At 37.0% G+C, this 23,876-nt stretch overlaps 5 protein-coding genes across 5 annotated transcripts in view; 3 read left to right on the forward strand and 2 right to left on the reverse strand.

Annotated features, from left to right (window-relative positions):
- The window catches only part of LOC120339699 (interleukin-1 receptor-associated kinase 4-like), a 112,328-nt gene that overhangs the window by 9,326 nt on the left and 79,126 nt on the right, over window positions 1-23,876 (reverse strand). The window lies entirely within an intron of this gene.
- On the reverse strand, window positions 5,368-11,621 carry LOC120339509 (uncharacterized). The gene is made up of 9 exons (XM_039407653.2): window positions 11,462-11,621; window positions 10,784-10,956; window positions 9,715-9,838; window positions 9,524-9,635; window positions 8,114-8,259; window positions 7,779-7,900; window positions 7,097-7,234; window positions 6,708-6,854; window positions 5,368-6,569 (listed from the first exon to the last, which is right to left on the reverse strand). Exons 1-9 carry the CDS (start codon window positions 11,484-11,486, stop codon window positions 6,555-6,557), a joined length of 1,002 nt encoding a protein of 333 aa, XP_039263587.2. The 5' UTR covers window positions 11,487-11,621; the 3' UTR covers window positions 5,368-6,554.
- LOC120339549 (uncharacterized) lies at window positions 16,300-18,620 on the forward strand. Its single transcript, XM_039407697.2, has 4 exons — window positions 16,300-16,472; window positions 16,547-16,783; window positions 16,858-17,115; window positions 17,522-18,620. The coding sequence occupies exons 1-4, from the start codon at window positions 16,404-16,406 to the stop codon at window positions 18,524-18,526; spliced, it is 1,569 nt and encodes a 522-aa protein (XP_039263631.2). The 5' UTR covers window positions 16,300-16,403; the 3' UTR covers window positions 18,527-18,620.
- LOC120339323 (thymidylate synthase-like) lies at window positions 20,240-21,378 on the forward strand. The gene has a single exon (XM_039407422.2). The coding sequence runs from the start codon at window positions 20,364-20,366 to the stop codon at window positions 21,369-21,371; it is 1,008 nt and encodes a 335-aa protein (XP_039263356.2). The 5' UTR covers window positions 20,240-20,363; the 3' UTR covers window positions 21,372-21,378.
- LOC144411615 (DNA primase small subunit-like) lies at window positions 21,939-23,872 on the forward strand. The gene has a single exon (XM_078115985.1). The coding sequence runs from the start codon at window positions 21,943-21,945 to the stop codon at window positions 23,248-23,250; it is 1,308 nt and encodes a 435-aa protein (XP_077972111.1). The 5' UTR covers window positions 21,939-21,942; the 3' UTR covers window positions 23,251-23,872.

Genomic DNA, 23,876 nt, shown 5'->3' on the forward strand with positions numbered 1-23,876 from the left:
TGGCATGTGCACTTTATCGCCTAAAACTGTCACGGCAGGTAAGAAACTTTACATAATGCAGATACAGCCTATGGCGTGGTAATAACACTAAAAGTTGGTACGCAGTACCGGATAGGGTTAAGTTTCGATTTTTACGTAGCGCTGGTTTTGATGCCAGATAACGTTGTGCACTTTCGAGTGATGGGTGATTAATTAATTTCCCTGCAAATAATTACTAAAAAAGCTCTTTTCCATTCCGTGTTTTTGTGCTTACTTTCAAGAATTTTCGTGTTTTGGATACTTAAATCTGGTTCACCCTTTCAAAGTTGCCGTTTGGACTCGAAAGGTTCAAGCTTCCTATATATATATATTGAAAATCACTATTGCAAAAAGGGTCATTGCTCTAAACATGAGCATAACTTTATCCTATTCTATGATTTTGTGGTTTTCAGTAATAAATGACATCATACCTACGATATCTGACGAAATGGAGAGGAGTAAGAAGGTGTGAATAGACTCGCAGGCGAGGGTGTTTTGAAAAAGTGGCGTTGGTGTTTCCCAGAAGTGTTTTGACTATATTTATGTATGTTTTGACTACACATGAAATAGCCAAATCAGTCATAAACGCGGAATAAGTTTATAAGGGATGAATCATGAATTATATAATTTTAATGTTGCATAGCGAATGTTGTTATTAATAGAATCATATTTGAATCGAGATGTTTGATTCGGAAATAGATTTGAAAAATATCGAAACTTGCGGATATGCAGTGTCATCGCAAAGTAATAAGTGAAAAAATACGTATGATAATGCATGGTATAATAACATATAACACATATTTGTATGCCGTTACATAAATTCATAAAACGATAATAGTAAAAATGAAAAGATATTTCACGAAACTTGCTGGAATTACAGGCGTGTCGAGAAGTTGAAATTGAAACACAAAATCTGATTAATCACTAAATTCATATGGCATTAATATTCTGTCACTGCAATCATACAGGTTTCATTGTAGCCTCGTCTGTGAAATCAAATAAAGTAAGTTTTAATAAAATAAATAGTAAACCACAAAAAGTAAATATTTCAATTCAACTATGACAGTCTTGACAAAAAAGCGCTTTTTTGTTTCTATCTCCTAAATTAACATATTGTTACTTACCCCACACTCTGATACAACATTGTATGGATGATCACATAGACTTCTATCATCGTCCCAAACAGTTCCAGGTGGACAAGCAAACTCGTACGCGATTCCATTAGAGCACATGTAAAATGAAGTACAATCTCTCTTCGTATATCCACCATGCTGAAAGAAGAATATATTTCATTGAAATTTAGAATATGCCGAAAATACCCATACCGTGAAGTTGTATATAAAGATTATCTATTGGAATTTAACAAAATACATATAGTTCCCGTCACTGATTTTCGACAATAGATACAATGAAATACTTGTAAATGTATAAAATGATTAACACGCGATTTAAAAAAATTGCACCAAAGATCTGCGTTATTAGTCTATTAAATAAGGTACTAAGGCCATCAAAATCTCACTTCACATATTGGTTCGTCAATTGGTTCATACAATTTTTATGCCAGAAATGATTTGTTGGTACTACAAAATTGTGTGTTTTTTTACTAAATCATTCTTTGTATTTCGTTAATTTGAAAAACGAAAATAAAATGTGTCTGCATTATGTTCATTTATATAGATCACAGACACCAAGGCCTGTATCCGTGTTCAATGAAATATTCCCTCGGATATTTAGGCATGCTCGGTTTGGTGACTTCTTTTAGGCAATACCCAGCAAATTAGAACGTAGGTATGTTATGACAAACTGTGCTCACTTGTAGAAGCACTGCCGACAACACCACAATGGTCCGAAGCTGTGGGAAGCAAACGGAAGAAGTATAGCAACTAACCCCCAAATGTACCCCATTTCATGTTAAAAATATGAAAACAAAGTTAATTTTTCCCAAAATTCGAACAAAGACTTTCGTAGGAAGGTTTAAGAACATAACAGGTTCCATCCAGTCATTATCAAATTAAAATTTATATTCTCAAGACCTTTGGCACTGATTGAAATAATTATATCTAAGTTCCCATCCGTACGATGTACATAATTACCCTTGTTGAGATAATAGGAATTTCTGTTTATAACGTGAATCACGAGCTCACGTTTACAGCATTTAATTGGATTTATGATCAACGTATAAATACGACTCCGATATCTTTCGATAGAGAAGACGATGTAAACCATTCTAAGCTAGTCTGAATAAATGTTATAAGATTTATATTCCGTGTGTCGTGGAAATCTGAGAATAAAATCAAACAGAGTTTTCTCAATATATATGCTATAAATGGTGATCCCGACGTGATTTGAACACGCAACCTTCTGATATGGACCAGATCAACGGACAACAACCAGGACAAGCAACAATTGGACGGAATCAACGAAAAAGCTGACCAAGCGAAAGTTTTCAACAATTGCCGAAAACCGTCTCTACAAAACGTGCGAATTTACGAACGTCGAGGAGATTCAAATTGCCTGGAACAACGATTGAAGTAGCAAATTGCTGACAAGTCGAAATAATGAAGAACATTATGAAAAGACAATGATCTCAATTGAAATTCAGTTGAACTACGGTAACGGACTCTGGAAACGTTAAAATCATGAATATGGACTGTATTGAACATCGATCGAAATGAACTCTTTTAGAACATGGTATATGTTCGAGATGAAAAACCTAATCAAAAAACGAACTGTTGAAAACAATGAACTCTATGGACTGTTTTACGGTAAATTACGCGCTCTATTCCAAACAATAGAGATATTTTCGCGCATACATAATGGATATACAGATCAAGAGCATGTCATTCTACAATTTGTTTCATGATTTTCAGGTTTTTCTTCTCATTGAGACAGACATTTTTCATTCTTCCACTAATACTAAGGTAAAGTACTTCTTTTTCTTCTTATGTATATACATGGCGTTTCATTCGACTTTCAATTTTTATAAATTAATTAATGGTAACAACTTTGAATATTTTAATTTCAAATACCTTTCAGAGATTTATATTATTAAATATTTGTGGTTAACATTCCTTTTCGATTAAATAGATTTCGTTAGAATTAAAATGCTTTCTAAAAGTAGATTCGAGCGAGTCATACTTTTAATTATTTACAAAGCCGTCATATAGAACGGTAAAATAATAAGCTCGTTTAACAAAAATTGTATCCAAAAGCGTTATTTTTTCAAAAAAGCCCTGAGATGGCATAAACTTAAAAATGCGTTTTTTCTTCCCGACATGGGACAAGCATATATTGACCAACTAGGTCTACAAAATCGTAACAATGCGATAAAGCGAGTATAAGTATTTTAACTTAGCAAAATACATTAAATTGAAAATATGTTTTAACCGTTCAAACCAAAATTTTTAAAATAAAAATACGCCATCCTTCTGTAATTCTACTTTACAGCCTTTACTCTTTCTATAAACTCTTCTTTATTTCAATGTCGTGTCTCATTGTAGATCGTATACATGTAAATATTTTTTTGACCTATATCATTAATTTTAGCATTGTGTATTGTATTTTTTTTATATATTTTCGATTTATTTGAGGTGCCAAATCTTTAAACTTCCAGTTAATAAGATGGGGAGATAATATAGCAACTAACCCCCAAATGTACCCCATTTCATGTTAAAAATATGAAAACAAAGTTAATTTTTCCCAAAATTCGAACAAAGACTTTCGTAGGAATCAAATTACACCAGGTTTAAGAACATAACAGGTTCCATCCAGTCATTATCAAATTAAAATTTATATTCTCAAGACCTTTGGCACTGATTGAAATAATTATATCTAAGTTCCCATCCGTACGATGTACATAATTACCCTTGTTGAGATAATAGGAATTTCTGTTTATAACGTGAATCACGAGCTCACGTTTACAGCATTTAATTGGATTTATGATCAACGTATAAATACGACTCCGATATCTTTCGATAGAGAAGACGATGTAAACCATTCTAAGCTAGTCTGAATAAATGTTATAAGATTTATATTCCGTGTGTCGTGGAAATCTGAGAATAAAATCAAACAGAGTTTTCTCAATATATATGCTATAGAAGGCCCAGATTTTGGACTCGGTGGGGGTGGGGACGCATCGTGAGCTGTGGCAGAACGTCGGAAACTACCGAGAAGAATGTGGGATGTATGAAAAGAGTAGTAAATCTGACGTCAATTCTAGGCGCTTAAGTTTTCTGGTGGTGAAATCACTGATATTTTCTCTAATGTCTGGTTTTGTCACGTGCCTTCCCGTCAGACGCATCCATTGGTTTTGTTTTCATCGTCTGTTGTAATATTGGTAATAGTAATGCACCAAAATAAAATTGATTATTTTTTTCCGATGTATGGACTTGGGGGTGGAGGAAGCCGTAACCTACCAGCGGTTACGTGAACCACCCTACGTCGGCGAGGAGTCAAGCAATCCTCTCCCACATAACTATCCTCATGTGATTTGAACCTGCGAAGCCGAGCAGGGTAGTCAGAGGTCATTCATTTGTTTAGCCATTCATAATGTGGAACAATTCGGTACTGTTAATGTTGCAATTACATAGTACCGACGAAGTGATTTCAAAACTCGTTTCTTCAACTCCACAGTTCATCGTTCTCAGCGATTAGGAACGAGCGTGGACAACCGGTACGAAGCCTGGAAGTGGGAGGGACTCGCATACTTGGATCCCAAGGGAAATTGACTTCCTCTCTAACTAATTGTCACTGTGATGTATAATACCAATTAGTTTTTCTAAAGAATGACCTCACGTGAAATTGGAATGCAGTTAGCATTTGTGTAACCGTGTGATACATCTACTGTCAATTAACATCTATAGGCCTACTAATCGAAGTATATTCAAATACTGTACCATTGTGGTCAGCAAAGTTTTTTAAGTGAGGCCCAAATAGTAAAACGGTGAAGGCCAAACAACTTCGTTGGAAATTTTAAACTTAACCACGTAATAAACTCGTTAAGGGACATTTAATTTGTTTAGTGGAAATGAACGTAATGTGTAATCGTTTGATAGATGAACAAAGATCATTTGACAAAAAATGTATATGCATTGTTGGAGTTACAGAACTTTTTTGTGTATCACTGCCATAATTGAAATTTATTGAAGACCTACCCGAAAATGCTCAGTGGCCCACAGTTTGCCGACTATCGCAATGTACAGCTATGTGTCAGATGCCAGATCAATTCATCAAAACTTTCCGACAACGTGTGCCAGTCCATGAGTTGAGGTGAAATTTTTTTAATGGCAAAAAATCGCTGTTCTCCGAAACTAATAGATCAAACTTCTTTGTGTACTTTATACTCCTTATGGGGGTCCGCCCGATATTCCGTCCAAAATTTCAGTATTATTGCGCTGCCACATGGCATTACATCATTCCGTCAAAGTCCAGGCTCTCTCATCATCAGCCTTCCTAACAGTAAGTGGAACAACAAGAAATTCGCAAACGACCCATAGGTAGGCCTACATTTGGCGTTCAATATTGGAAGATTGCAGTTAAGGTCATGGCATGTGCACTTTATCGCCTAAAACTGTCACTACATGTGAGAAACTTTACATAATGCAGATACAGCCTATGGCGTGGTAATAACACTAAAAGTTGGTACGCAGTACCGTATAAGGTTAATTAAGTTTCGATTTTTACGTAGCGCTGGTTTTGATGCCAGACAACGTTGTTCACTTACGAGTGATGGGTGATTAATTAATTTCCCTGCAAATAATTACTAAAAAAGTTCTTTTCCATTCCGTGTTTTTGTGCTTACTTTCAAAAATTTTCGCGTTTTGGATACTTAAATCTGGTTCACCCTTTCAAAGTTGCCGTTTGGACTCGAAAGGTTCAAGCTTCCTATATATATATATTGAAAATCACTATTGCAAAAAGGGTCATTGCTCTAAACATAAGCATAACTTTATCTTATTCTACGATTTTATGGTTTTCAGTAATGAATGACATCATACCTACGATATCTGACGAAATGGAGAGGAGTAAGAAGGTGTGAATAGACTCGCAGGCGAGGGTGTTTTGAAAAAGTGGCGTTGGTGTTTCCCAGAAGTGTTTTGACTATATTTATGTATGTTTTGACTACACATGAAATAGCCAAATCAGTCATAAACGCGGAATAAGTTTATAAGGGATGAATCATGAATTATATAATTTTAATGTTGCATAACGAATGTTGTTATTAATAGAATCATATTTGAATCGAGATGTTTGATTCGGAAATAGATTTGAAAAATATCGAAACTTGCGGATATGCAGTGTCATCGCAAAGTAATAAGTGAAAAAATACGTATGATAATGCATGGTATAATAACATATAACACATATTTGTATGCCGTTACATAAATTCATAAAACGATAATAGCAAAAATGAAAAGATATTTCACGAAACTTGCTGGAATTACAGGCGTGTCGAGAAGTTGAAATTGAAACACAAAATCTGATTAAACACTGAATTCATATGGCATTAATATTCTGTCACTGCAATCATACAGGTTTCATTGTAGCCTCGTCTGTGAAATCAAATAAAGTAAGTTTCAATAAAATAAATAGTAAACCACAAAAAGTAAATATTTCAATGCAACTATGACAGTCTTAACAAAAAAGCGCTTTTTTGTTTCTATCTCCTAAATTAACATATTGTTACTTACCCCACACTCTGATACAACATTGTATGGATGATCACATAGACTTCTATCATCGTCCCAAACAGTTCCAGGTGGACAAGCAAACTCGTACGCGATTCCATTAGAGCACATGTAAAATGAAGTACAATCTCTCTTCGTATATCCACCATGCTGAAAGAAGAATATATTTCATTGAAATTTTGCCGAAAATACCCATACCGTGAAGTTGTATATAAAGATTATCTATTGGAATTTAACAAAATACATATAGTTCCCGTCACTGATTTTCGACAATAGATACAATGAAATACTTGTAAATGTATAAAATGATTAACACGCGATTCAAAAAAATTGCACCAAAGATCTGCGTTATTAGTCTATTAAATAAGGTACTAAGGCCATCAAAATCTCACTTCACATATTGGTTCGTCTGGTTCTCCAGGCGACGTCGTTGTGGTACTTTCGCTCGTTGTAGTTGTTGTTGTGGGTGATGCACTGGTAGAGGTAGTAGTACTCATAATAGCAGACATGAGAGTAGAAGTCGTTTTCATCTAAGAACAAGAGGCACGTTAACCAACATTGCGGTAAGAATGTTACGGAGCTTCGGTAGAAATTACCTTAAACTGTCACCAAAGCAGAAAATTATTTTGTTGCATGATGTAACAAACAAAAGAGCAACGCAAAAATTTATGGACACGAAAGTCAAATGTTAAAAAAGGGTTTCCATGGGTTAAAATCAAACATTGAGATTTGGGTGAACAACCGTAACAATTCAGAGAAACGACTGCAAACCATCGTAGACGCGCTAAAAATCTATTACCTTTTATTTAATTTTTTCAAATTTTCTCTGAATATAATGAGACCCGATATTTCACTCATAATATATATGCTGTTTTTCAATTCACAGGTAGCCTACGCTTTTTTTATGAAAATGGAGATACTCAATTTCCTCATTTTTGTGCGACTCCGTCAAGCTTTTCAGCGAACTCGGTGCTCAGCTAGGTCCGTATGGGCATCGATACGCGACTTTCGTGTCCACATATTTGAACATTTACTTGAAAAAGTACAAGGTGATGATACTAGTCATCAATTTACCTCTGTAGTAGCAGGTGGTTCACCTGATCCATGAATAGAGACATCCGCACATCCGTAAAATTCTTCTTGTGGACCGCAACCAACACAACAACCTCCATTTTTATAGCAACCCCAGGAATTTCCTAGGCCATGAAAAAGTATTAGTAATCCTCCGTTATAAAACATTTTCTCAATTATAATCATCCCAAATTTTTTTGCGACGATGTCCTGGAGCTCGGGCACACAGAGTTGAAATTGCACATGTTAATTAAAATTCAGTAGAGGACGAAAATTTGTTAATCACTTTTGTTGTGATAATTCATGTGAGGAGATTAAAATTATAATTTGGAAAATACCTGTGTGATATCGCCATTGAAGAACGCATTGGTCGCATACAACGCCATCGGGGAGTTTTATCGGAACTTCGTAGATTTGACCCTGTCCGGTTGATGCAGGTAGAAACCATTTTGTTCCATCTGGACTGACGGTATCAAGGAGGTACCTAAATTTGTACAAATATATTTACTCCATGCCAACAAATGCAGCATAATAGAATGTAAGGAGCATGCAGTGATGATTTATATATAATTTAAATTGACTACCCTGTAAAATGAAGTTCAAAATTTCAGCAATTCTTGTAGTATTTTTATTTCATGCAATACAAGAGAGCAATGCTTAAATATATGGACACTCAGAACAATTCCCCAAAAATCATATGAGGTGACTTACCAGTACCTGTATAAACAAGAGAGCTATGCTCAAATATATGGACACGTAGCGCCACCCAGTGGCAATAATTTTGATGACGTCATAGCGAGAAAAAAAAGTAATAGCCTTCTGGAGAAAAATTTTATCTTTAACCACTGAAAAGCAATTGGTCCAGTATTCGAAGAGAAAAGCGATTTTTTAAAAATGGAGACGGAGTCAAATAACAATAACAACAAAATTTTGAAACAATCGTTATGGCCACTAAACGTGTCCAATAAACGTGTCCAATAAACAAAACACCACATCACAGTAATCAAACAGACAAAAACACGGTGGTCGCAAATTGGTTGACAAAAATATAATCGACGTATTGGAAATGCGCACTCCCCTATTCCACTTCCTTTAAATGTAAAAAAGCGAAACCTTCAAAGATGGCTAAAAGAAACACAACTCCAGCAACTCTACCAACCTGCCAAGTTTCATCTTTTTATCTCAATTAAAATCTCAAATTATAAACAAAGCACCACAGCAATTGGTCCAGTGATCGAAGAGAAAAGCGGTTTTTTAGATTTTCCACTAGATGTCCAAAAAGTGTCAAAGAACAACAACAACAACAAGACCAACATAATATTAAAACGATCGTTATGTCCACTTCGTGTCCAATAAGTCACAGACAGTTTTTAGAGAAAGCTGAAAGCAGTTGAATAGTACGTCGGGCGATATATTGATATACGATATATGAAATGTGTATATATAATTCCAATGCGGTTTGAGTTTTAGGTGACATCGGTGACAAAATACCCTTTTAGGACCCTCAGTTTGTAGTAAGTATTTAGGCATTCATTTCCGAAAAGACTAAGGGAAGCTGTTCAGGCAGAGAACTTGGCGGTTTACAAATATAGTTTTCTTTTTGTCTGAACATTGTCTATACAATTTAATTCGTCTCGTGTGAAGTAGTGCGGTTCAAAGCTTCCGGGTGACGCATAAAATATGAGCGTCAACCAAATATACACGACTGAGAAAATAATAAATCACGTAATCAGAAAAGAAAACGTTACCAGTTTTCGCATCCAGCAACAGAAACGTCCGGTTGATTCCAGGGACAAAGACGGAATTCAAAATATCCTTTGTGGTGTGCCGTAATTTCAACTTCTGCAGTTACCCATGCACCTGATAAAAAGCATCGTTGAAACGTTGTGTTTTGAACTATTTAAAAGAATAAAAATTATAATGTAAATGGTGTATATACCAGGTTGCTCGTAATGTCTAACTATGATCCCATTTGCATATCTTCCGCCTGCTTCATTTTCTTTTACATCTGCGTCATATGGGTCGCCACATATTCCACATTTACCACCTAGTGCTTGTTGATACTATAAATAAAAAAATTGGTCATCTGGGTATATTTTACACCACTTGTTTAAAAAAAATTACAGGAATAAAAAGATAGTTTCTACTAATAATGTTTACCAAGAGGTTTTGCGGTCTCATCAAAATAAATTTATTGGATATTTTGATCTAATTACGGGCGTGTCGATAGTTTTCAATTGTGACAAAAGTCGTAATTCAAAGATTCCATCCACGGCAATGAAAAATATTTATCTTTCGGACAAAAACGGACAATTTATGACTCGTTTACAGGCAAATATAAATTATGAAAGGTCAGTAAGATGACCCACATACGATATGTCCCGAAGCAGCAAAAATATCACGGTTATGGCAAGAATGTGACCTATATCCAGCTATACTTGTGGTCGTAATTTCGAAATTTTTCAGGTTAACAAGCCCTGTGTGTTCGCCATAATTTTTTAACCCAAATAAGACTAGAAGTATGAGAATAAATGATTGAATAGCTTCACTTTTTCTGACTACGTGTCTAGCAAATTTATATTTTCGTGTCACAGTTGCGATGTCGTTATGTGGTAAAAAAAAATGGTTAGCTAATTATTGGAGAGGTAGACAAAATTTATTTAACGAACCCAAATCTAATTTCTCTGCATGCAGGCAGCCGGTTGTGTGCGTGATTCTGCTATTAAATACGCATACGAAATATAAAAGGATGTTTCAATGTTGGATTCGGCAAATAGGTCTGACGAGCATGATAAATGCTGCTTGAGTTGCGACTAGGGCTTATATCATCTGTACACCAAACATGAAGTTTTTATTACCACATCAAAGCTGTCATTCTTGCCTTCCGTTCTCAACAATATGTCATAAATCATTTTAAATTGATTCGTTGATTGATTCAATTGAATTAGGCATAACATTGCATACCATATGTACTATATGAAAAGATCAAACTTTTATTAAAGACTTACTGAAAAGCCACCGCAGAATAGTTCATTATCTTCGTAATTTTCTTCGATCAATTCTTTGTCTGATTCAGAAAGATCTAAGGTATTTTGATATCTCCAAATTGAAGATCGTCCTGCAGGCTCCTTTAATCGACCGTGTCCCTTCACCACAACAAGCAATGAAAGAACGGCTAAAACTGAAAATCGCAAAAAAGAATACGTCAGTAGTAACACCTTGAACTTTTTTTTATCTTGAAACTCACTGTGTCTGGAACTAACTCAATAAGTATGTATGAACCGTTTGCTATTCGAGAATCATATGTCGCGGGTGGCGAATTTGTAAAACCAAAAATTACATATAATTATTCGTATATGGGATGATATTTTGGAATTCACTTATACTCGTAGATACTAATTATACAATATCTAACAGTTAATATATGCCTTTGATGTATACCACAATAATTTTCATTCATTTACTTATATGTCATTGTTGTTGTAAGATAATATACGAAATTTTGTTGTATAAAAACCGCTAAAAAATTTGAAAGTTTTTCTGAATTTGTGTTATCGATTTAACGGCACTCAAAAAAAAAATTTCTTTTCACTTCACTAATTTACCAAGAATGTATATAACTACTTTACCATTGTATACAAATGTCAATTTTCCGTATTGCCTAGAAGAAATATAGTTTGACATACCTACAAATATAATATGTTTCGCCATTTTATGTACGTAATTTTCTTCAATAGATTTCAATTGGTGCCGTCGAGAAAAATCCCAGATGCTGAATGAATGTCGTTCGGCAATGTTCTATGCTTTTATAGATTTGGTCAGTTCCGGCCCAGTCTGCAAAATAATGAATACATGACGGCATACACTTTTAAAACAACCAATCATAAAATAACTTTCGCAATATCTTCGCTTTCATGTTTGTGCTCGCGTGGGTGACACAACAGATATTTTAAGTCTCATATTATGCGTTGTTTATTTCTTATATTATGCGTTGTTGTTTTTTAGGGAGCGTTATTGTTTTTTAGTGACCATGGTGATTGTTTCTTTATTGGTCAGTCGAATTAATAATTAACAGTGCTGTGAAATTCTCCTTACTGGTAAATTTATTGATATACGCAGTGCTCTTGTTTGTCTGTCTAACACTTGCCCTAACTTAGAACCTTTTTGCAATGGTTATCCACCTGTCTGACGTGTTGATCGTAAAACTAATATTCTCCATGGAAATGATGTATTTATATGAAACACAGGAACGTATGCCTGCACGCCGCATCGGATACGAGTGTAGACAGGCGCAAATGTTTGAGTTGTTGAGCTGACGTGTGGTTATAACGTCACACCAAGATGAAAATGTTTCCGTTGCCGGGTTACAAGATATGCAGGCTACCCATATGCAAACGTTGAGATGCCAACGTGATACAAGATAATCAAAGTTTAGACAGGGTCCCAATTTTGTCCACCTCGCCAAAATATGTGAGATCCTGCTTTAAGAAAACACAAGAGCGAAGCTTGATCAGACATTTGTATTTGCCTAATTCGGGTCATTGATAGGTTACTATTGGACCTACCCAGACAACAATGTTTCTCGGCTGGCTGGCAAACTCGATTCATCGTTATAGGTACGGATATGTATTGCTTATTAGAAGAATGGTTATTACATCCTTAGCTCCGAGTACAAAACAGACTTCGATGTAAAGAGAAATTGCCCTACGACCAACAAACAAACACACTGATCTAATCCTCACCTAGTGGTTACTGATGTTCATGCCGAAAATATTACTACGACTGCTGCTTTTGCAATGAAATCACATAACCTAGTATTGTATGTACAGAACATAGTGGACTGAATTTATGGATTGTTGATGAGGTGTCTCAAAAATGTCGCTTACAACACTATTGTAATTGACTCGTAGGCCTACTTGTCCCACACTTTTCCCAAACTTGTCTCACAATTATCCCAATTGTGTATAGGGGAGAGTGGGGCACGGTGGCCCATGGGGCACAGTGGTCCAATCCATCCACTAGCGACACCGGTGGTCGTACCGGGCACGTGACCAAACTGAAAAAAGTCACGGTCAAGCCTGTCCTCTAGGAAATTTATTTGCGCCGGTAGGTCGTATTGGAAAAAGTTAGGAGACTTTCGTTGTTTTTAGGGGGCCAAAGTAAAAATAAATTGCCGGAGTTTTTTTCTTCTAAACTGCAGCCCGCATGACTTTTGTCGCCCATATTGGCATGCCAGGTAGGTGCCCCACAGTGGCTTATGACGGGGTATAAGATAGATCGGCACTCTAGCCTACTTGTCGTGAGAGGATCAATTATCCCAAAATGGTGAGCTTGGGCACAGTGGGACATCAACCACGAGTACACACTGGGGCGTGTCCCACTGAACCCCTCCACAGCTCTGTAGGGTTTGAGGGACCTAGAGTAGCCTACCTTCTGTCCCCGCTCCTGCTTGCTAGTTGCAATGTTGGATTGTCTTCCTATTTCAGAGCAATCCTAATTGATTTAAATAAACAACTAGCAAAATGCCACGTAAAAGGAAAAGAAAAACCTCCATAGGACAGATCGATCCATTGGTTATGAAGAGAGCAGCGGAGCAGGTGATTCATGAAGACAAAAAACTGCGTACAACTGCAAGAGAAAATGCCATTCCCAAAACAACCCTATCAAGGTACGTCAAAAACTGAAGTTTATGTCAGAAAGTTCTGTGTCCGACTCAGCGCCCTCAGATAGCCTCGAGTATTTTCGTCCTAACTACACGGTAAGAAGAATATTTTCGGATGAGGAAGAAGGTGAGCTTTCGAGTTATCTGCTACAGGCATCCAGACACCACTACGGGCTTCGAAAAGACGAGGTTCGAGAGCTAGCGTATAAAATGGCAGTTAAAAATGGAACAAACATTCCGCGGTCATGGGTTGAGACCCTTGCAGGAAGCGACTGGCTGTACGGATTCATGCAGCGTCATCCTAAACTCTCTCTGCGCAAACCAGAAGCCACAAGTTTGTCGAGAGCTACCAGTTTCAACAGGAAAAATGTTGGCGAATTCTTTGATAACCTTGATTCCGTAATGAAGCGTAACAAGTTTGAGCCAAATTCCATATATAACATGGACGAAACCGGGTTAACTACCGTTCAAGTGCCGTCCAAGATCATTGCCGAAACAGGTATAAAGCAAGTGGGAAAGATTACTTCGGCCGAAAGGGGACTTCTTGTGACAATGATAGGATCAGTCAATGCACTAGGAAACTCCATACCTCCGTGCTTCATTTTTCCTAGAGTCAACTTCAGAGAACATATGCTGAGAGGTGCGCCACTTGGTGCAGCTGGGTTTGCAAACAAATCTGGTTGGATAAATTCAGAAATCTTTCTTTCATGGATGAAACATTTCGTAAAACATGCAAACTGCACACCTTCAACTCCCGCACTATTACTAATGGACAACTACAAGAGTCACATCACGATTGATTCTCTCAATTACGCAAAGGAAAATGGTCTGGTTCTCCTCACATTTCCACCCCACTGTAGTCACAAACTACAGCCTCTGGACAGGTCAGTATACGGGCCGCTGAAACATTACTACAATAACGCCGTTGATGCGTGGCTAACTCTTCCAGAACATGCAGGCAAAACTCTAACGATATACGATATCGCCGGAGTTGCTAAAACAGCATACATTCGCGCGTTCACGCCTGAAAATATTCCGTCGGGATTTCGGGTGTCTGGAATATTTCCGTTTGATCGAGATATATTTGGCGACCATGAGTTCTTGTCTTCCTTTGTTACAGATCGCCCAGAACCAAAAGAAGATGATAGCGAAGAGTGTCAGGCTGCGCCAAGCAACGCCGATGTAAGCTCTTTGCCTGGGACCTCCGGCACTACTGCACATTTCTCACCAGAAGATGTCAGACCGTTCAACAAAGCCTGTCCGCGAAGAAAAAAGTGTGGGAGAAAGAGCTCAAAGACGCTAGTTCTCACGGATACGCCGGTGAAAGAGGCTTTAACAGCTAAATTGACTAACTCACAATCCAAAATCAAAAGCTCTAAAAAGAACCCCAAGCAAAAGAAGGCTGCGCCACCTGCTGAAACGAGCAGTGATGAATCATCTGTCCCCTTGAATGACGATAGCGATCTGGAAAGTGAAGTTGATTCGCGTGTAGACGATAGTGTAGATCGAGTGGCAGCTGTGGGGGATTTTGCCATTATTAAATTCAGTAGAAGGCGTGGTGGAAACGCGTTGCATTACGTCGGTAAAATTCTTGACAAGGACGACGACGAGAAGGAATTTGAAGTTATATTTATGCAAAGAATCCCGTCGAAAGCAACAAATTCCGCTTTTGTTTTCCCCGAAGACGAAGAAAGCACATTCGGGCTGGATGAAGAAGATGTAGTCTGTCGCCTTGAAGCTCCAGTTAAAGTTGGCGGCACGGCAAGAGCTTCCAGACACTACCGATTTAATGAAGATCTCACACAATGGAATATCCAGTAGCTTTGAAGGACGAATAAGGGCTCGATATTTCAGCAAAATTTCTTTCCTGATGGTGTTTTGTTCTTTATAAATTATTTCCTCCTCAGTGTCCCACTGTGATCCAACCACCGTCCCACTGTATACCGACGTCGGGGCACAGTGGGACAAATTTTTTTTTTTAAAAAACCTGGCTCACAGGAAAAATATTCCCATTGAGCAAATTCTTTGGTAAGAAATAAAAAGTTCGTTTCTCTTACAATGTAGTCATATGATTTAGAAGTTGAAATAGCGTAGTAAATAGTTCGAAAATCGCCAAAGAAAAAATGAGGGCCACTGTGCCCCACTCTCCCCTATCCAACTTCATATGAATATTCCAACTTTCTGCCAGAGTATTATTATATCTATTCTAACACAGAACATAGCATGAATTCCACTTCCTATAGTCACTTCAACGATAACTCTACTGTGATGATGGACTCGTATCAAATCGCACGAAACTGATAGAGCAAGTAGCTACTGATCGCAGTTGATGGTGTTTTTCTTTGTGATATCACAAAGTAAAATTGCACGAATACTGAAAGTTTTATCACATAAATGATATTCAATAACAAAATCGTTTCTACTAACATACTTCCATATGTCCGAAGTACGCTGCATATCTCTTGCAGTAGAATGACCTATGCTTTCTCGGTCTGTGAATAATATCCATACGATACCAGGATACGATCACGCAAAATTGCTTTTGAACCATTGGGACGTAGTCACGTAACTTGCTCAAATTATAACTTATCACCTCAAACTCCACGCTGCAATTAACCGGTAAATTTTATCCGATAACATGTTTCTCTTGTACGAGTTTTTCTCGTGGCTCATTTTCGAACAAAAGTACAATTGAAAAATGCGAGTATTCACAAATCAAACTCTATCAAATACTGGTCGAAACCAACTTTAATACAAATGACGTCATCGAACATGATGCCATCGTATTGTCATCGCTTAATAAAAGTCCAGATAAAAACTCTGAAGTGGAACACCAGACAAAAAATTATCACGAGACAAGTACAACATGCTTGTGACGTCATAATACATCAAATACTTCGACAAAATGAAATCAACAAAAAAGATTATATTATTACCAAAACCCATATGTTTGACATCTATTGGCGATGGTATTTGAAAATATGATGAATATATGTACTGGACGATTTACAATCACCAGGGCAAGGTCGGAGAAGGTAAGTCTCTTACGACGACAGTAGGAAAGGAAGTATTTACGTAATTTTAGTGCACGTAATAATATTTGTTGCAGATTTCATTCTTCGTGTACCTATTGCACCTGCTTGCATGCGCCACTTTATGGGGCATCTTGTTGGTTTGGGGAATTCTCAATCAGCTAGTTGAATCCGGCGTGATTGATCAAGATGAATTTTACGGAATATTCAAAGATTTCAATGTCATCTTCCACCTATCAACTATTCGCATTGACGTCGGCGATGTTTCAGCAATCTTTCTCGTCGTTTTTGCAACTATGCTGGAGACAATTTCGGTAAGTATATAGACAATAATTTGCAACAAAATCTTAAAACCATCGATCACAATACTCTATTATTTGACACACAGGTATTCGGAATATGTGGGGCGATACGTGTTAACCGAAGACGAAGAATTCGTGATGATTCTCCAGACATATTCGTTGAGCCAAAAACTTCATTGTGTTCTATCATTTTTCTGAGAATTGTCATTGTGATTTGTCTTGCTTTGGGTGGAATGTCATTGGCTGTTAGCGATCCACTAATGAGTCACATGGTATCTGCGATGTCCTCTGTGATAACCGGAAGCATAGGATCAACAAATATAAAAGCGATGGATATTTACCAGGTCAGTCAATTATATATATTATCGGACACGAAATAGACTCATGGCCGTTTTGCCTAATAGTTGTTGTTTTTCTTGCTGAGGCTGTGTCTTATTTTTAGTGTTATGATAAATTGACATTCTTAGCAAGTAATAGACCTATCAAATTTTCATTGCTTGAAGACGAAAAGAGTCGCCAATGCTTCTGATTTAGCTTATGGATGGCGTTGAGAATTTAGTGTCTGGCGTGCGGCAAAGATGAATAGAAACATAGACGTCGCTCAGCGAAACTTTGGTCAAAGATTTATGTCATATTCCACCTTTTTTTGAATATTAGTGTCGGGTATCGGCATTATATGAAATGGCGGCTAATCTGTGCAACCCATAGCGGCTTCAGAGGTTAGAGCATAATTTTTTTTTATATATTCAGAGCGTGTTTCAGTGCTGTGGTGCCAAATCTCCAAAAGACTGGATTCAAGTCGATAAGGAAAACGGAATCGTCTACGATTGGATCCCCCAGTCATGCTGTATTAACTCTTCGGACTGCTCGATATCTCCAAGAAACGTAATTCTTGATGTTTCTTCTACTGCTATCTCAATGACTACGGCCAATCCTGGCATGGGCACCTCAATTCCGTTTTCCCTTGGAAACGATGCTACATTTGATTTTGTTCAAACCCAGATTTACGATAGGGGATGTGACACTGCTATTCAATCTTTCCTAACCTTACACAGTTTGTTGCTATTTGCATCAGCATTCATACTGATTTTATTGCACACATCCTGGGTTATTTGGCGCCGAAATGCTGGACTTCCGTACCTATGTTGTGAATTCAATCGTAGAAAAAATCGAGTTCTACCTATTCATCTCGAAGTTAACGGTAGTCCGACGAGTTCAAATGAAAGCCTATTTTTCTTGCAAAATAAGCTCATAAACAACATCAGCAGCAGTGAAAGCTTTCAACTCATTAATGTCCCAGAGAGTTCGGAGAGTAACCACATAGTTATGAAAAAGCCTGGACCACCGTCAATAACGCGAGTAGGACAGGATATAGCAATTTCTCCCTTAGAAAATCTTCGTTCATCTTTCACTAATAAGGATGAAACGAAATACAGGCCACGCACGTCGAGAGCAAGGCCAAAAACAGGCATTAGTCGATCTGCAGGAAACTTGCCACGTAATGTTTCAAGGATGCTTGAGGAAACTATGTCAGGACATCGACCGCCAACGCCTGCTAAATTGCCTCAACAAGTGATGGTAGTTCATGGTGATAATGAAGATGCTGACACTTTCGAACCTGCTCATTTCTCTGGGCCTGCTTCAAGCAAAGACACATGGGCAACGGCTGTCAATGTTGAAGTTCCCAACACCAAGCGACAAAATGACGACGACAAGCTTTCGATTTATAGCATTGACAGCCTCGAAGGATGGTAAACCATGCCTCATATCTTATATAGCGGGCGCTACCACGCGATGCGGTGCTGAATTTACTTGTTTTTATTTAATGATATTACTCGCATAATAAATAAAAAAATTCATTGGAAAAGCATATAATTTTACTTACAAAATGGGCAGGTTATAAGAAAAATAAATTTCCTTGATCGCTAAAAACCTGCATCATCAATTTCCATCCAGCACTCGTTTATCTAATAAGTGCTTAATTACTAAAGTTATCACTTCTTACTCCAACAGCGGTTGACCCGTTGTTTCTTTCGTGTAGATCAGAGGTGACGAACCTGCGGCCCACGAAGCATTCTGGCAATTCAGTGTATGTTTGGAGTAAAGTCACAAACCTCCATGAACTGTACAGAGAGAATGGGAGCGCAAGTGTTACCGTATTCATATTACTGGCAACAACACTATTTCCAACACATCTATTTTTTTGGATCATCGATACCTCTAACAATGGATCAAAATGACCATTGTCGTAGCATAGTTACGCTCTCTTATCGGCAAACGCATACGGTTTAATAGAGAAGGAGTAATCTCACTTTATGAAAATGCTCAATGAATAAAACAATGGTAGAAAGTACATGGTACAGTACATTAAAAATTGATTTTGCAATAATACGCAGGTAGTAAACTCAAACTTTCGTGTTAAAAATGCTGTGGTATTCGAAAGGGAATTTGGATCTGGAACATCCGAGCCGAGCGTTTATATTGCATTATATAATTGAATAACATCAGCTGTATTGATGCCGTTGTTCGTTTAGTAGATGAAAATCAACAGGTATCATACGGTAGTACGACTATAAATTGTGCGGCCCGCTCACTCAGCGGTGACTGATAAAGTGGCCCGCTACAGCAAATTGGTTCGTCACCCCTGGTGTAGATTCTCTTCTCCATCTGCCTTGCATATTTTCCTTCACTTTCATCTCACTTTTGGTTCTATTTCCATTTCATGTATGTAGGCTACTTTAAATACTAATACCACGTGTCACATATTCAGAATCCTATATTTATACAAACATGGCATATAATCATAATAATCTTGGCACATTTTTATCAAGTTCTAAAATCCAGATTGTTGAATTATAAAATATATACCTGTTTCGACGGGAACTTAGCAGTGACATATTCTATTTAAGAATGGCGCAGTTTGTTCTTTTCTCTTTTTTACTTTGATTAATCATCGTAAGGATGTCGCATAGCTTGTAATAGATTAGTATAGTATTTTCTGAAAGTGCGAGACTTTTTTAGAAGAAGTATACTATCCAGATGAGGCTGGGCCATTTCAAAAATAGCATTTTCGTAGGACATGGCGCGTGGCAAACCCCATACTTCAACGTTCGAGACGAATGTGAAGAATTGATTAAAATATTGAGCATTGAACGTTAGATCCTATTATGAAGAATATAAGGTATTCGTATTTCACAAATTGAATAATCGTCCATACACTAATCGGATAAATTAGATTTTCAACATTGCTTGTAAACAACGTTTTCGTAGTTTGGAGGAGAGGGATGAGATTTTTAATTATATTTGCTATACTGGTCTTATGACAAATGATGATTTTGAAAAAGCTAATCAGTTTATATTTAAAAAATTATGTAAAAACTCCCAATATAAGCAAAAATATCGCACTAGTAAGTTACGCCTAAATGTCAAATTGACGAAATAAAACAAACCAGTCGCCGGAGCGCGAACGTGATGTGAGTATGTGAAAGGGTAGTTTGAGTTTCTTCGCGCGCTTTTACAGTCTTAGGAATTAGGATTCTAGATTCGTCAGGTAATTCTGTGAATCAATAATCTTTTACGGTAGAACTGTAGTATGGAAAATCAGCCACCTGTTTCTTCGCAAATGATGCCCATGGAAGTAGCACCAGAAGAAATCCGCAAACATGGTACCGGTACGCCTCTCGCACAAATCAATCCAAATTGCCCTAGCAAATGTACAGAAACGACATCAGAAGAACAACACGGCGAGTATGAATACCTCAACTTATGCAGAAGGATATTGTCTAAGGGTAAAATAAAGGGAGATAGAACCGGCACAGGAACAATATCTTTGTTTGGTGCTCAAATGCGTTATGACTTGAGAGAAAGTTTCCCGTTGTTGACCACCAAACGTGTCTTTTGGAAAGGTGTTCTAGAAGAATTACTTTGGTTTATAAGAGGCAGCACCAATGGAAATGAATTATCTTCTAAAGGAGTTCGAATATGGGATGCCAACGGCTCTCGTGAGTTTCTCGATAAATTGGGATTTCATGATCGTGAAGTTGGAGATCTGGGACCTGTTTATGGGTTTCAATGGAGACATTTTGGCGCTGAATATGTTGACATGAACACTGATTATACTGGGAAAGGTGTTGATCAGCTTTCTCAAGTAATAGAAACAATTAAAAAGGATCCAGACAACAGGAGAATTATGATGTGTGCCTGGAATGTTACAGACATACCAAAAATGGCCTTGCCTCCATGTCATGCAATGTGCCAGTTTTATGTGTGTGATGGAGAACTATCATGCCAACTTTATCAGAGATCAGCAGATATGGGGCTTGGTGTGCCTTTCAATATCGCTAGCTATTCCCTTCTTACATACATGATCGCTCATATTACAGGCTTAAAACCTGGCGATTTCGTACACACAATAGGAGATGCTCATGTATACAGCAATCATGTTGAACCTCTCAATGAACAGTTAAAACGTGTACCTCGACCATTTCCACTTCTTAAAATAAAAAGACAAATATCAAATATTGATGATTTCAAATATGAAGATTTTGAGCTGGTAAACTATAAACCTCATGGCAAAATTGCAATGAAAATGGCTGTTTGACCAAGGCACACTTGCTAAAGAGTCTTAGACATACACGAGCTATTTGGTGTCAGCACGAACAAGATTATGAACATTTATTTACTATAAATATTTCAGAAACTGCTTACCTATTAAATAATGCAGATATCTGAATAGATTATTTGATAAGTATAGAATGGCCATCCACGATTTTCAGTTGTACACCAGGGTTTTATATTTGTACCATACAATTTTGTACAATACAAAAATGTGTAATCTAAATATGGTTAGATAATCTAAAAATTGACTTTTTAGTCTTGGTACAAAAAATAATACAATCATGTAACTAAATCATGGAAATGTTAAGAAGTGAAGCTGTAAACCAATCATACCAATTTAGGATGCAAAATAAGCACTTCTTCTGTTAGAGCTTTGTAGCCCAAACTTGAAAGTGTTTATTGTACATTCCAGATATACACATTCCTTGCCGCAAGTGGTTATTTATGTCATGTATAGTTTTTGTTGTTATTGTGTCTATTTATCAGTTTACAATTTGTATATTGTTCTTTTTTCAGTATAAAAACACCAAATTTGAATATTCTCTAAACTGGTTATGTCTGAAGAAAAGGAAATCGAAGTTAAAAAAGAAACAACAAATCAAGAGGAATTTGCTTATGACGCATCAAGTCTACCAAGCTTGCTTCCAATTTATTATAAACTCTTGTTTCCTTATGGGCCGTTCTATTCTTGGTTGAGTTACGGAGGTCTCAATAAAACTACATTTTCAAACCGGGAATTTTCGTTCACTTTACAGAATGATATTTATGTTCGATACCAATCTTTTACAAGTCAGCAAGAAATGGAGAAAGAAATCCAGAAAATGAAACCTCACAAAATTGACATTGGAGCCATATTTTCCCATCCACCAAAAGATCATAATAAATATCATAGCGGCATTTTTAAACCTCTAGAAAAAGAACTTGTGTTTGACATTGATATGACTGATTACGATGACGTTAGAAAATGTTGTCAAGGAGCTGATATTTGTACAAAATGTTGGCCTCTTATGACAATGGCTATTAAATTGATTGATAGAGCCCTGAGAGAGGATTTTGGATTCATGCATCGACTGTGGATATATTCTGGTAGACGTGGAGTCCATTGCTGGGTATGTGACGACAAAGTACGAAAATTGCCGAATAAAGCAAGATCTGCGATCGTGGACTACTTGAGTGTGATTCAAGGTGGTAATTTGGAGAAAAGAGTTAATCTTAAAGATCCAGTCCACCCGTTTTTAAGACATTGTATAACCACAATATCGAAGCAGCATTGGGAGGAATACCGACAGGCACAAGAAATTCTTGAAACCCCTTCAGACGTTGAAAAAGTACTAAAAATGGTTCCTGATGCTGAAATGAAGGAAAAATTGAAAACGGAATTTAATAACGATAATCGTACAACTGAAACTAGATGGGAAAGAATAAGAAAAGCCACTGCTGAAAGATATCAAGAAGACATGAAAAAATATCGTAAGCTTCGTTACACGCCACAAGAAATTATGCTAGAATTTTGTTATCCTCGTCTCGATGCCAACGTCAGCACAAGTATTAATCACTTGTTAAAGAGTCCTTTTTCTGTTCATCCTAAAACCGGACGTGTTTGTGTACCAATTGATATAGATAGCGTTGATGATTTCGACCCTTTTGCTGTCCCGACTATCAGCCAACTTTGCCACGAGTTAGACTCACAAAAAGCAGAAAAAACAGAAGACAATTCTGACGGTTCCACTAGAAAGATCCACCTTTATAAAACAACAAGTATCAAAAAACACGTCAAGATTTTTGAAGATTTCGTTAACAAATTATTAGCAGATAGCCGTAAGGAAAAACTTAATCAGAAAGATGCAACAATGGATTTTTGATTGTTTTTATATTGAAACTGATTATTCTCAATCATAATTTTTGTTAGCTAGCAAATTGTTAGCGGACAGTCGTAAGGAAATACCTAATCAGAAAGATTTATATGAACTTTAGATTGTTGTTCGCGTTGACACTGTTTATTCTCAATCATAACTTTTGGTATCTGGATTTGACATGTTGGTAAATTGTAAACAATGTGCTGCTGCAGGTTTTGTTAATATTGGTTTCATTTAGGAAAGAACACTAGGGCTCTAATCAACTTGATAGACCTAATTTTAGCACCCGAACCTCAGAAACACTGCCGATTGGTCATTAGGAAGATATAGTACTGACCATTCAATAACTCCGTGTGGCCTAAAGCATAAAAATTGACCCAGACAAAATAAGCCCCAACCCCTACAAAGCTTCTTGGTAGAATTTTCCCCGGAGACCACCAAAAAATAGAAGATCCCAATTACTTAGTTGTTTAATATTATTTAAAATATGTCAATTTAGCTATAAAATACATATTTTGTAACTCTTTCCACACAATATAGTAAAAATTGTCTATATCCCCATTGGGTGGTTGTCGTGTTTCTAATTGCATAACAATACTGTAAATAATTTTTCACTTTTTTCCTTAGATTTT

The sequence above is a fragment of the Styela clava genome, chromosome 9, assembly GCF_964204865.1.
Source record: "Styela clava chromosome 9, kaStyClav1.hap1.2, whole genome shotgun sequence".
Lineage (NCBI taxonomy): Eukaryota > Metazoa > Chordata > Ascidiacea > Stolidobranchia > Styelidae > Styela > Styela clava.

What these genes read in the sequence shown, in the direction of transcription:
- LOC120339509 (XM_039407653.2), bottom strand. Translation starts at nt 11,486, where the DNA reads ATGGCGAAACATATTATATTTGTAG. An exon ending in TAGACATTACGAGCAACCTG is followed by an intron (nt 9,636 to 9,714) that starts GTATATACACCA and finishes GCTTTTTATCAG; the next exon opens with GTGCATGGGTAACTGCAGAA. An exon ending in TCAATGGCGATATCACACAG is followed by an intron (nt 7,901 to 8,113) that starts GTATTTTCCAAA and finishes TTCATGGCCTAG; the next exon opens with GAAATTCCTGGGGTTGCTAT.
- LOC120339549 (XM_039407697.2), top strand. Translation starts at nt 16,404, where the DNA reads ATGGTATTTGAAAATATGATGAATATATGTACTGGACGATTTACAATC. An exon ending in CTATGCTGGAGACAATTTCG is followed by an intron (nt 16,784 to 16,857) that starts GTAAGTATATAG and finishes TTTGACACACAG; the next exon opens with GTATTCGGAATATGTGGGGC. An exon ending in AAGCGATGGATATTTACCAG is followed by an intron (nt 17,116 to 17,521) that starts GTCAGTCAATTA and finishes TTATATATTCAG; the next exon opens with AGCGTGTTTCAGTGCTGTGG.
- LOC120339323 (XM_039407422.2), top strand. Translation starts at nt 20,364, where the DNA reads ATGGAAAATCAGCCACCTGTTTCTTCGCAAATGATGCCCATGGAAGTA.
- LOC144411615 (XM_078115985.1), top strand. Translation starts at nt 21,943, where the DNA reads ATGTCTGAAGAAAAGGAAATCGAAGTTAAAAAAGAAACAACAAATCAA.